The 12,698-nt window shown below is 32.3% G+C and overlaps 1 protein-coding gene and 1 long non-coding RNA gene across 6 annotated transcripts in view; both read left to right on the plus strand.

Annotated features, from left to right (window-relative positions):
- LOC109861668 (cohesin subunit SA-2) overlaps window positions 1-7,331 on the plus strand; it is a 16,117-nt gene extending 8,786 nt beyond the window's left edge. For 2 of the 3 annotated variants that reach the window (XM_020441403.1, XM_020441404.1), the window contains exons 13-19: window positions 877-1,088; window positions 1,170-1,336; window positions 1,511-1,562; window positions 5,857-5,892; window positions 6,028-6,192; window positions 6,280-6,364; window positions 6,457-7,331. In XM_020441403.1, the coding sequence (XP_020296992.1) occupies window positions 877-1,088; window positions 1,170-1,336; window positions 1,511-1,562; window positions 5,857-5,892; window positions 6,028-6,192; window positions 6,280-6,364; window positions 6,457-6,474 (735 nt within the window). In that variant the 3' untranslated portion in view covers window positions 6,475-7,331. Of the gene's footprint in view, window positions 1-876; window positions 1,089-1,169; window positions 1,337-1,510; window positions 1,563-1,912; window positions 5,061-5,856; window positions 5,893-6,027; window positions 6,193-6,279; window positions 6,365-6,456 lie in introns of those variants that run through there. The other variant, XM_020441405.1, reaches the window with a different exon arrangement.
- Window positions 7,332-9,421: 2,090 nt separating this feature from the next.
- The window catches only part of LOC109861671, a 10,212-nt gene continuing 6,935 nt past the window's right edge, over window positions 9,422-12,698 (plus strand). The window contains exons 1-4 of one of the 3 annotated variants that reach the window (XR_002251011.1): window positions 9,422-9,682; window positions 11,546-11,667; window positions 11,802-11,955; window positions 12,104-12,494. This is a non-coding gene — a long non-coding RNA (uncharacterized LOC109861671). Of the gene's footprint in view, window positions 9,683-11,023; window positions 11,420-11,545; window positions 11,668-11,801; window positions 11,956-12,103; window positions 12,495-12,698 lie in introns of those variants that run through there. The other 2 variants (XR_002251012.1, XR_002251010.1) reach the window with 2 other exon arrangements.

The following is a 12,698-nucleotide window of genomic DNA, read 5'->3' on the forward strand; positions in this document are numbered from 1 at the left end:
GTTGCCAATCTGCCGTTAGAGTGTGCGTGCGCAGATTTTGTTCGGTTTCTGCCGACAATCTGACGTCAAGTCATGTTAGCAGATCTTGCTCGGTTTCTGCAGCCAATCTGCTGTCAGATTTTGTGAGCAAGATCTGCTCAATTTTTGGCACCAATTTGTAGACTTAATCAATAATAACAACTTCTGTATCAGATTTGTAGCCTTTTTGTTGACAACAGGTGATAGCAGACACTTGCATGATCTGCTTTTGACAGACTTGGCTATCTGGGTTGTTAAATGGTAGAAGGAAGACACTTTGACAATTTTATTAATTGAAAAAAATGGAAAACAATCTTAAAAGATGTAACTTACACACACACACACACACACACACACAAAATAGTTTGGAATCATTAAATACTACTTAAAGAATATTGGGAGTGACAAACCGTGCATGGAGTTCTTATTTCTAGTGAGATAAACATACGCACACAACAAAGTTCGACCGTGCAATCTCCGCGGCAATACTGTGACTTTCAAGCCTTATAACTCGAAATATATTTAAAAAAGTACCTTGTTACAGTATGTTGGGAAGTTCTCGAAATAAGCTAAGCCAAGAATATACAATAAAAAAATGGTAATTCCATTTAAAAAAATGTAGCTTATCTTACAATCTTTATAGATGATCTTGGAGACTCTGCTTAAAGTCAAACTCTTATCACTAGTAGATAGATTTTTAAGCCTTTGCTTTTTATATTATGTATAATTTATATATTATTTATAGGTTTTGTTGTAGTTGATTGTTTTCGAGATATTTTACTATTTCTGGATTTTTAGAGAATCCTATATATATACTATGTAATAAAATTAAACTCTGTAAGTTTAATTTATTTCTAGGAACTTGCAAAACGATTTGCTTTATCCTTTGGTTTAGATGCCGTAAAAAATCGTGAAGCAATTACGGCTTTGCATCGTGCAGGCGTATTATTTGCTATAACTCCACCGGACGGTGTTGAACAGGATCCTACAGGTCCTCCACCGAATTTACCATTTCTCGAGATACTATCAGAATTTACAAATAAACTTCTCAAACAGGATAAACGTGTTGTGTAAGTTTATTGTATCATACATCTATCTTTAAAGTTTTTTTCTACACTTATTTTTCTTATCATGGTGCATTTTTATTTCAGACTCAACTTTCTAGACCGACGATTGCAAGCTGGAATGCCATCTTCACGAGGAGAAGATTGGCAACCTTTATTATTATACAGAAATAGTTTATTACACGGTGAAACCGATCAAGTGCCGGTGACCATTAAACGAGCTTACACGAGGCGCAAAAGAGATCATTTAGCCGGTATAAAATTTTATTTTATTATCATAATTATTTGTAGAAAACCGTGTATTTTTTTACATACTAAAAGACAAATCATCATCATGATCATAATTAGAGGAAGAATCAGACTTATACATTAGTTGTATGTTATCTTATTTTTATTACATAAAAAATATAATTTTCTTTTTTTTACAGAGGAAGAAGAAGCCGATGAACCTGATGAAGGTTCTGATCATGAGTTTGCAGGGTGAGTTAGGTGTATCTATAAATAGAGTCTAATAGGATGTTACTAAAATAAAAAAGGCCAAGATTTTAGGAATGTATTTTATTCAGTGTAATTATAAAAGATATGCCATATAAACAGATATAGACATGCAACTGCTTTGGTTTCAAAATTCATATCAGAGAATATATTCATGCGTTGTATATTAGTGACACAAATATTTATTTTATGTATAAGTGAGCAAATGTGACATTTTTTATCACTATAAGAATATAATACATCCCTAAAGATAAATTCTTTATTTTAGATACATCTAGTATATAAATTTTTTTTCTGTTACACCTGTTTTTAGTATAAATTTTTTTCTGTCACAGATATTACCTGTTATTATAGATACTAACGTAATATACTAAATAGTTACACATATAGCTATTTAAAATTATATAAAACAGAATTAGCAACAACAAATATCTCGATTTCTGCAACATATAAAATTAACTGTTTATCTTCACTTATTTTTACAATGTAAACTGTATAGAAAGTATTTTATAAAATTAAAGCACAGATAATTTTATGCATATTAAAGAAGCTTATATATTTGCGTTTCTTTTTTTGCTATAAAATATTATTGATGTTTTTAAATTTGTACAAGTTGATAGTAGTTATGTTACTGATGTTTGCAATAGTTTTTTACATTTCTATTATCTCTCTATATTATTAATATTTTTATGAAATTTTAATGTTACTCTCTTTTGAATGAAAAAAATGAACTGTTCACAGGAACTTCATATGTAATATTAAAAGTTCTTAAATAATCGTGTGCGTACGTGTGCCTACCATACATACATACACACATATAATTATTATACAATTTTCAAATATTAAAGTTTGAGTATTACTGGACAAGTAAATATTTTTTAAATAAAACAAACATTATTTACGATCTTGTGTTATACAATTCAATTGCATGTTTATATTTTATATCTATATATCATCAATTTACTATTATCAATTTAAGTTTTTAAATAAAAGTTTACTATTTTTCTATTTTTAACACGTTGAGTGCCGTAAGGGTTACCGGTGACCGGCGATGCCAATCTTAATAAAAACACATAATTCAAGTGAATGACAATACTTTAAACATTTTTACTATTATTATCGTTATTACAAAACTGTAAAAAAAACTAATGCACTATAAAACAAAAATATTTTTATTTAAAATCATACACGTTATACGCGCATGTTGCAATGTGAATTTTCTTCACATCCGAAACTTTCTTCACTATCCGATAGTATTCGACAGCGTTTATAATGGTGAAAGCGAATCGTTAGATGAATTACTTGAAACACTATCTTCGTTTGACGACATATTAATTTTAAGGGCTATTTAAATATTAAAAATAGGAAATAAAATGCAAAAATTAATGTAGTGTGTAGAAATATAACGGATATCATTACTTGATAGTTCAACAATCAAAGAATGAGCAAAGTAAAAACCAATTGAGACAACCGACTTTTAAAGTAAACAATAAATGAAACATAGCGTGAGATCGAAAAAACGCATCACAGCGCCGTGGGGGTCATTAGTGACCCTTAGTAAAATAAATGCATAAAACATGATAATGTAGTTCAACTTAGATGTTGTACATAATATTTTACAATAATATGCATCGCATAGCAAAAAATTCATTCCGGCGCTGTGGACGTCACGTAAAATTGGCGCGGCACTTAACGTGTTAAATAAAAATTTTATATTTTTTCTACGTATTTGCATGAGTAGTAAGTTTTTAAATAAATTCCTTGTTACAGGCAACTTAATTAATATAGAAAGAGAATAGGGCTTCTAAGCGTTCGAGTATCCATATATCCGAGATTACGATTTGTGAAAACTCAAATCCGCATTAGTTAGAATATTTTTGTAATTTATGTTAGAAAATGTTATTGGCAAAATTAATATTCGAATCTCCGGATATTCGGATAGTGTCAGATTTGAGCACATTTTGAAGTCCTAGAGTATAATGTATAACAAATCAAATATATAAAAAGTACATCTGTGTGGAACAAATATATGATACATTCTTAGTCTTTCTATTACATATATTTATAAAATTTGATTGTTTAAATAAAGCAGATATTAAAATGTGTGTGTTGTATATAATAGTTTTAAAAAAATCTATAATAGTACAAAAAATATCTTATTTTTGTTCCACTACGTATACTTTGATATACAAAATGTCTTATTTTAGTCTGTTATCTCAAAAACTTAGTTTTTTTCAAACATTTTAGAAAAAAATGTTTCATGCAATGTTGTATTGTTTGAAAGAGGTAATGTAATAACAAAATTAATTTTCGAAAAAATCATTTTTTTGAAGTTATGTGAAAAAATTAGTTTCTAGTTTTTAAATAGAATATCATATATTTGATAGCAGATTCTTATAGCTGATATCGAGATGTTTCGAAAGTAATTGCTACTGTAAACTATATTTCTTTCATAGACTTAAAACTATAGACTAAAAATTGCGGAGTAACGAGCTTGCGAGATTTACAGATCTAACTAACTGCGTAAGACGATAACTTTCGCGCGCAGTCTGCGTCAATATGTTTGTTTTTAATTGTGTATACCTCGTATATACAATGTTACATACGTAATGGCTTACTTCACGTATCATTTAGCGTCGCAGTGACGTCACGGCACTTTTTTTTGCATTGTTGCATTGTCGGTCGCCGTTTTCATTGTCTGTATTTATATGTCTATGATTTCTATTAAGAACTTGTGAAGATATAAAACGAATTTTCCAATAGTAACGATATTACAATTACGCAAAGTATTAGAGATTACATAATCAAATTATAACTGCGTACATGTCACAATACAGATCAGTTCCACAATATATATAGAATCCTAGCTATCATATGTCTTATTGCGTGAATACGCACATATGCAGAGATATAATCTGATCATGTCGAAACTTTCGCGTGATATTTTGAATTGTCATTATTGGAAAATTTGTTTTAGATTTTCGCGGATTTTCAAAAAAAAAAAAAAAAATACAAAAATGCAGGTTATTATATAAGGTTTTGGAAATGTTTCACCATGAGTTACAAGAATATGCTATCAAAAACATTAAATTTTTCTATTTAAAGAGTTGTCTACAGAGTCGCAAATCGATTCCACGCAACGAATTGGTTTAATCTTTTCTGTAACCTGCGAGAACGTTTTGTATTCTTAGCGTCTGCGACTTATGTAGACGTCACTTCAAAAAAGATAAAAACTGTCATATTAGAGCCTGGACATTTGTCGCGTATCGCCGCGACACGCGACAAAATTATATTATTTTAAATGGATGACACACAATGCGTGGCGTGTCCATCCTTTTAAAATAATGTATTTCGACTGTCGCGCTGCTGACACGCGACAAGTGTATCCATGATCTATAATTTTTGCCTGTAACATTTTTTCTGAAACAAAAAATAAATTTTTGGGAATGATAGACTTAAATGAGACTATGTGTATGTGTAATAGTATATATATATATATATATATATATATATATATATATATTTATTTATAATAGAATAAGAGATCAAGAAATAATATAATATTGTCAGATTAAGAAGAATATTTTTAAAGTGAGAAAGGTTACGCATAGAGAACGATGTGTGTATTTTTTGAATAATTAAACACATTAGTTTTGAGTAACAAAATATAATTGTCTTGAAAATAAAAATCAATCAAAGCGTATGTTTTTTAAGATCAAATTAGATTAAAAAATTTGTAGTTTATTTATACATATATATAAATAATATGAATAATATAATTGAAGATAGATGTGAATAAAATGAGATTACATAATTACCAAATACGACCCTTTGCTTCTCCTAGTGCTCCTAAAAAATCCTACTTGATCATACTTCAAGTACTACTAAAAAGCGCAATACATAGAGAACTTTATTGGTATAATAACTTCAATACATGTAAAACCTACATGTAAAACTATTGGTTATATCATCACTCCTGAAATTAACATTACTAGTTGCGTGTTGCGTTTTTTTATAACACGCCGTTCTCTATACTCTCATTATTTCACACAAAAATACGTATTATTCATCACTTACTGTTGAGTTAATATTGTATTCAGTCATATATATGCGTGCGTCTATATGTATATGTATATATATACATATATATATATATATATATATATATGTATTCGTGCATGTGTGTGCATGCACTAAGAGTGTACAAGCAATAATTTTATTATCTCAAAATAATCAGAATAATTGCACTTCCACCTGAGAGTAGATATTTTCATTTCAGCAAACAGAAAAAAAAACGCGGTCCACGGAAGAATCAGTGAGTAATTTATTCTCTAATAATTAGAACGAGCTATAGATAAATACAATCAAAAGTAAAAGTAATTGACAATAATACATACATAAGGAGATATATTTAAAATATAAAATACATCTGATAACGACTCAATTTCAGATTACCGGTTAATAAGGGAATGCGTGGACCTAGAACAAATTTTTATGAAAATAATGACGCTGGACAGATGCAAACATCTCCTTCAGCGATTATAGAAGACACGTCAACGAGTCCTTCGCAAGATATTGATAACAAGATGAAAACATTACAAATACAATCGAGAACGTAAGTATAAAAAAATCGAAATTTCCTCTGTTTTATGTATGTAGTTTTTGAAGTATGCACACAATAAACATGATATTCTTTGTCTAGACGGAGAAGTCAAGAGCATGTAGAGCATAGAGAATTGCGGAGAACTTCCAGAAACTCAGGCAGATATGTTGAAGGACAATATATGGTACATGTCAGCTATACTACAATACCTGCTAATACACATTATGTCATAAGTTGCATTGATACTAATTAATTATTTAACTTAATGTATTGCAGGAATCGGACTCCGAGTAAAGAAACATAATTCATACCGCCTTTATACTTTTTATTTTCAAATTTAGATACTTGTGATACATGTTCAAAACAGATGGATTCTACCTAAAAAGAATAAAAAATATTTAAGTTATGATAAATGATAAAACAATTACTATTACATTATAATAATCATAGACATATACATGTAGACTGAATGAGAACAGCGATCGACAATGCAATGATGCAAACAAAGTGCTGCGATGTCAATGCGACGCTAATTGATAGTGAAGTAGACCGTACGCGTGTGTGTTACGTATGTAACATTTGTATACACACACGAGATATACGCAATTAAAAACAAACAAATGTATTGCACGACGCAGACTTCGCGCGAATAAAAAAAGTTATCGTCGTACGCGAAGTTAGTTAGATCTGTAAGCGTTGCGAGCTCGTTACACCGCAATTTCTAATCTATATATATGTCTATGATAATAATTTATAATCTTTTACATACACACACGCACGCGCCCATGTATATCAGTGTATGTGTGTATGCGTGCGCGCGCGCGTGCACACACACTGATATACATGGACGTGTGCGTGCATGCATATACAGTATATATACACACATTTATTGTATATGTATATACAGTAAAGAGCATAACTGAACCAATAACCACAAATTTTGTATAAATCATTATTTATTGTTAAGAACTAAAGAATATTTAAAAAATAAACATTTACATATATTTTTGTCACAGTTAGAAATAACATAAGAAGTTGTTTCAACAATTAATGTCTTCTTATTTATTAATAGCAAAAAATAGATTGACTCGGTTTTGCACCACGTTCAAAATTCGGTAGTATTTATTATGTTATTTATTCTTAATACTTTGTCCACAATCCTTTCGTTTGCAAAACTGCACTAATTCGATTCGGCATACTCTCTATTAAATTTCTGCAATAATCTGGAGATAGTTGATACCACTGTTCTTTAATCCTAGTATACAATTCTGTGATCGATGTTGGTTGAGAATCATATGAATCCCGCATTCGCTTTTTTAATAGATTTTCTATGGGTTAAGAGGGTACTGGGGATATACCGACTATAGAGACCTGTAAACCGACTTTCTTTTATGACATTTGGTGTCATATTTACTGCATTAAATCTAAAATACTTCTACAAAAATAAGTAAATTGTGCTAAGAATGGTAAATGTTTACAATAGAGGAGACCCCTCCGATCGACTTCTTGTTTTGATACATTGTAAATATGACCTTCCTGAGTACGTTTCTAAAAGTTTTATCCGTCGCTCATTGTTTATAAAAAAGTTATGACCAAAAAAAAGGTTTCATCAATAAACTATCGTTTTTCGACACGTGTACATTTCAGAAGGAAATGAGTAATTGTTCATGTTGCCAACAATGTGTGTATATGTAACATATCCCGAAACTTTCTGTTTTGTTTTCATTTCTTCGTTCGTATTCGTCCCGAATGTATAATTTTGATACTAGATTGATTGACGATTTGTTTTCATTTCTTCATTGTAAGCGTGTAGGCAGGGGGGGCTGCGCCCCCCTGCACCCCTAAAAAACCCAACCTAACCCTAACCTAAACTCATCTTTCTGCATTCTCCCTCGCAAAATTTCCACACTGGTTAACCTAACCTATGTTACTACACTATCAATAGAAATGAGTAAAACTTGCGAGGGGGAATGCAGCATATATGTAATACTCCTATATTGCTAGTACGGTGCCGACATGAAGCTCACCGTTACGGTGCAGACAATATAGTAGCCTCTCTCTCCAGCTGCTTTGTGCGCATGCGGTGAACATTCAAGCACGCTTGCGCATTTCTCTTTCTCGCGTTCTTTCTCTCACTTTCTAATGCTTTGTCTCGCTCGCACTCACTTGGTAGATGCGCCTGCGCATAATGACGCTCGACCATCTATGCCTATATTTGGACTTCGTGCGTCTCCCTTTCTCGGGCCTCGTGCCTCTCATTGCGAAGATGGTGGTTACTGGTGCTCTTATGGCTCAGTGGACCCTTACAGCTAGTCCATACGCCATTCTAAGTCTTCATTGAAGTTAGGATTAAAACCGTGGTTTCCACACGTGATCACGGAGTATTACGATAGAGTAGTTTCCACAGTTGGTTTTAAGGTATTAACACATGCTGCGGGTGGGGAGATTTAATCCCCGTATGAGAGGTTCGGAGCACAGCTCCAATCAGACGGTCGAACTGAGTTAGGGGGATTGTAGGAGAAATGGGTAGAGGGAGATTTCAGTCTGTGCGATGAACGTAAGCTTAGATGGATATCTGCTCTCATTGCAAAGATACGCGACTAGCCACGGCTGGAATGCAGGAAGAAGAGTTTAGGTTAGGGTTAGGTTAGGATTTTTAGGGAGGGTGCAGGGGGCGTAGCCCCCCCTGCTTATATGTTTACAACACACACAAAATGTACACGGTGTCGAAAAACGATAGTTTAGTCATCAAACTTTTTTTGTTCATAACTTTTTTATAAACAATGAGCGACGGATAAAACTTTTAGAAACGTACTCAGAAAGGTCATATTTACAATGTATAAAAACAAGAAGCCGATCGGAGGGGTCTCCCCTATTGTAAACATTTACCCTGACTATATATTCATTTATGTAGAATAAAATATAAAGTGTGTGATACTCTAAGGAACAAAATATAAAATGTGTGATACTCTAAAAACTTACCTCTTTGAAAAAAGGTAAAAAAAGGTAAAAACAGGCACCAAGTATACGCACAACACGTATTGTATTTAAATTAAATTATTTCTTTATTTATACTCCAAAAACTTCTTTCTCTATAAAACCTGTTTTACAACATTTATATACTACAAAACATTCTTTCTCTAAAGGTACCTTTTCGTACAGCAGCACGCTGCGGCAGCAAAACGTCACGTGACTCAAATTTTCTAGGACTGCTTCCGCTAGGTATAGTTGTTGCTCTTACCTAATCCTCATGCCAATTTGATACCATTTTTTGTTTTTGATGAAATTATATAATGAAGTTTCGAAGAGTGAAATTATATAATTATTGCATAAGTATCAACAATAAAATTTTTTCGGTTTGCTGCTTTTTGTTCGTTTGAAACGCAGACAATGGCATCGAGTGAGAGTTAGGTAAGAGCAGCAAATATACCTAGCGGAAGCAGTCCTAGAAAATTTGAGTCACGTGACGTTTTGCTGCCGCAGCGTGCTGCTGTATGAAAAGGTACCTTAAAAACCCGTTTTACAAAAAAAGTGATATCACAAAGTAGCACCAGTAAATTTAGTACGTTACTTTTGTATTAGGTGCGCAACTAAGTTCTCGCTGTTTGTCAATAGATAGCTCCAGCAGTAAGTGCTGATCGATTTTGACATATCCAAAACGTCACGAGCCAAGCTTAGACATATGGTAAACAAACCGCTTTGACACGTTAGTGATTTTGTTTTAGCGTCATATACTTTCGGTTGTGTGAAAATGTCTGATTTTGTACCAAATAATCGTCATTTGCGGGAAGTGTTGATTTTCTTATTTCATTCGAAGAAAACGGCGGCTGAAGCGCATCGAGAGCTCCAAAAAGTTTACGGAGATGCTGCTCTAAGTGAAACAACGTGCCGTGATTAGTTCCGTCGCTTCAAAGACGGTGATTTCGATGTTGACAACCGTCCGCGTGAAGGAAGGCCAAAAACCTTCGAAGACGCTGAATTTGGAGGCATTGCTCGATGAGGATCCATGCCAAACGCAAAAACAGCTTGCTTCAGCATTAGGAGTTACCCGCCAAGCCATTTCCAAGCGATTGCATGCGAAAAACGGCCACAATACGAGCAGAGGCACGAAAAAGTGATTTTACTGCATGACAACGCTCGGCCTCATGTTGCCAAACCCGTTAAAACCTACGTGGAAACGCTCAAATGGGAAGTNCTACCCCACCCGCCATATTCTCCAGATATTGCGCCGTCCGATTATTACTTGTTCCGTTCGATGGCACATGGTCTGGCTGATCAGCAGTTCCGCTCATATGAAAACATCAAAAAATGGCTTGATTCGTGGATAGACTCAAAAGACGAGCACTTTTACCGTAATGGTATTCGAGCTCTGCCAGAAAAATGGGAAAAAGTTGTAGCTACCGATAGGCAATACTTTGAATGATTCATTTGTAACCATTTTTTCACAATAAAGTTGCATTTTCAAAAAAATAAAAAAATAAAAAAACAGCGAGAACTTAGTTGCGCACCTAATACATTATTATTCTAATCTAAGTATACATAACTACTTTGTTAAGTTTTTGTTACGGAAAAAATTTTGAAAGAAAGACTTGTCTGGGCCTATTAAATTAACAAAAGGATTTGTAGTGAAACTAACAAGCAGACCCAGCAAAACTTTACTTTCCGTGAAAAACAAAAGAAAAAGAAAAAATTTTGTCAAAATAAAAAATATTTTATGCAAAAAAACTTGGCGCGGCTGCACCAAAAAGTTATTTACAGACAGACATATCTTACATGTGCACATGTAAGTATCAAACTGCCGTGCATATAAAAATTTCAGTTCATTATATTTGAGGTGCAGCCGCTCTATGTTTTTTTGCATTAAATATTTTTTATTTTGACAAAATTTGGAATTTCATACTTATTAAGTCGAAAAATAGGCGTCAAAACGACGATTAGGACGCGCTTGACTTGACGTGCACGCGACACTCGAGTTGTCATACGCGCGAACGAGATTACTGATCACGTTGGATTATTTTCGGAGCAATTAATTCACCGGTCGATGCATTGTAGATACGTATTCGCGTCATGTCGCGAGTTTTTCACTAAGCTTAAGCAACAGTTAAATTTCTGCTATTACGTTGCTGTTACTTGTTACGTATTACGGTATTTGTTAATATATCGTAAATTCTATCGAAAGATCACTCAAATTTCGTAGAGGTTATGTAGCGCATTATAAACATTCGCGTGATTGTTAATAGTACGTAGTAGTTTTATTTAGCAACGTGTCTCTTCAGTCTCTTGTATTTATATATGTGTTATAAATTTTTTAATATAGTTATACTATTTAATATAGTTATACTATTTTATTATTTTTTCCATACAGATTGAGTTTTTTTTTTATGACAAATGTGTGAATTGTTGACTTAGTGAGGTTTAATTTTATAAAATATGATGAAGCTAGTTGTGCCAAGAGTATATTAGACAAGATTTGTATCTTTACAATGTGTGAGTATGATATAAATTTTCTATTGCATGACATCACATGCTTAGATATAATAAATAAGATTATATCACACACAAACTTCATTATTTATAATAAATAAGATTAGAATATGATAATATAAGACTTGCATTTTTAGTTGTCAGCAAAGCCAAAAGCTATACTCGATGATAAAACATTAAATTTGATTTCTAACAATAGCCTAAAATATAGGCATCATCCTGGTATTGTCAAACCTAGAACACCAGTATTCTCAGCATGAGCATCAAAGGAAATAGAAAATATCTTAAAAGGTACGGAATACACAATTGTGTATATCATTAATATGTTCACAAACATTTATATAATAATATATTGTAAAGTTGTCATAGTATTGTGTAACATTTGTCATAATATATAAAAGATAACTTGTGTACACTATTTTATAATATTACTTTTCAGAAAAAAAATAACATAAGCTTGAAAGAATTGAAAGAAAGTGTAAAAAAATTATTTCGCCATTTGCATGGTTGCCATTCGCCGCTGAAGCAATCACAACTGCCAGAAAAATTACAAAAAGTAGAAGAATGTTTGAATGCTAATTGTAATCAGAAAATATCTATAGAAGACATAGATTTCGTACGGATAGAAGAGCAAGGCAAATTTTGAAGACCAATGTATACAATTGGCAACCAATTAATTTTGATAAGCTCACTTACGTATCTGCTTGATAGAGAAGTTCAAAATTATGCGGTTATATATGTAGAATTCTGGATGAGATCAGAACACGTGACAAAGAATTCAAGCCTAGAAGACAATTTGACTTTGGCTCTGGTCTTGGTACGGACATGTGGTAAATGTCAAAATATCATGTAAACTTCAAAAATACTAATCTAATATATAATTGTTATGCAAACTTGGCTAGCACATCTAAGAAATAAAATAACAAACATTTTGATAAGACTGCTTTCGAAATTTGGTCAGATTTGTTACAGAATATCTTTGTATCAAAGTATTGGAATTAATTACACAGCCACACAAAAAAAAAAATTTCTTT

Source organism: Pseudomyrmex gracilis, unplaced genomic scaffold (assembly GCF_002006095.1).
Source record: "Pseudomyrmex gracilis isolate BER0280 unplaced genomic scaffold, ASM200609v1 scaffold_915, whole genome shotgun sequence".
Taxonomy (NCBI): domain Eukaryota; kingdom Metazoa; phylum Arthropoda; class Insecta; order Hymenoptera; family Formicidae; genus Pseudomyrmex; species Pseudomyrmex gracilis.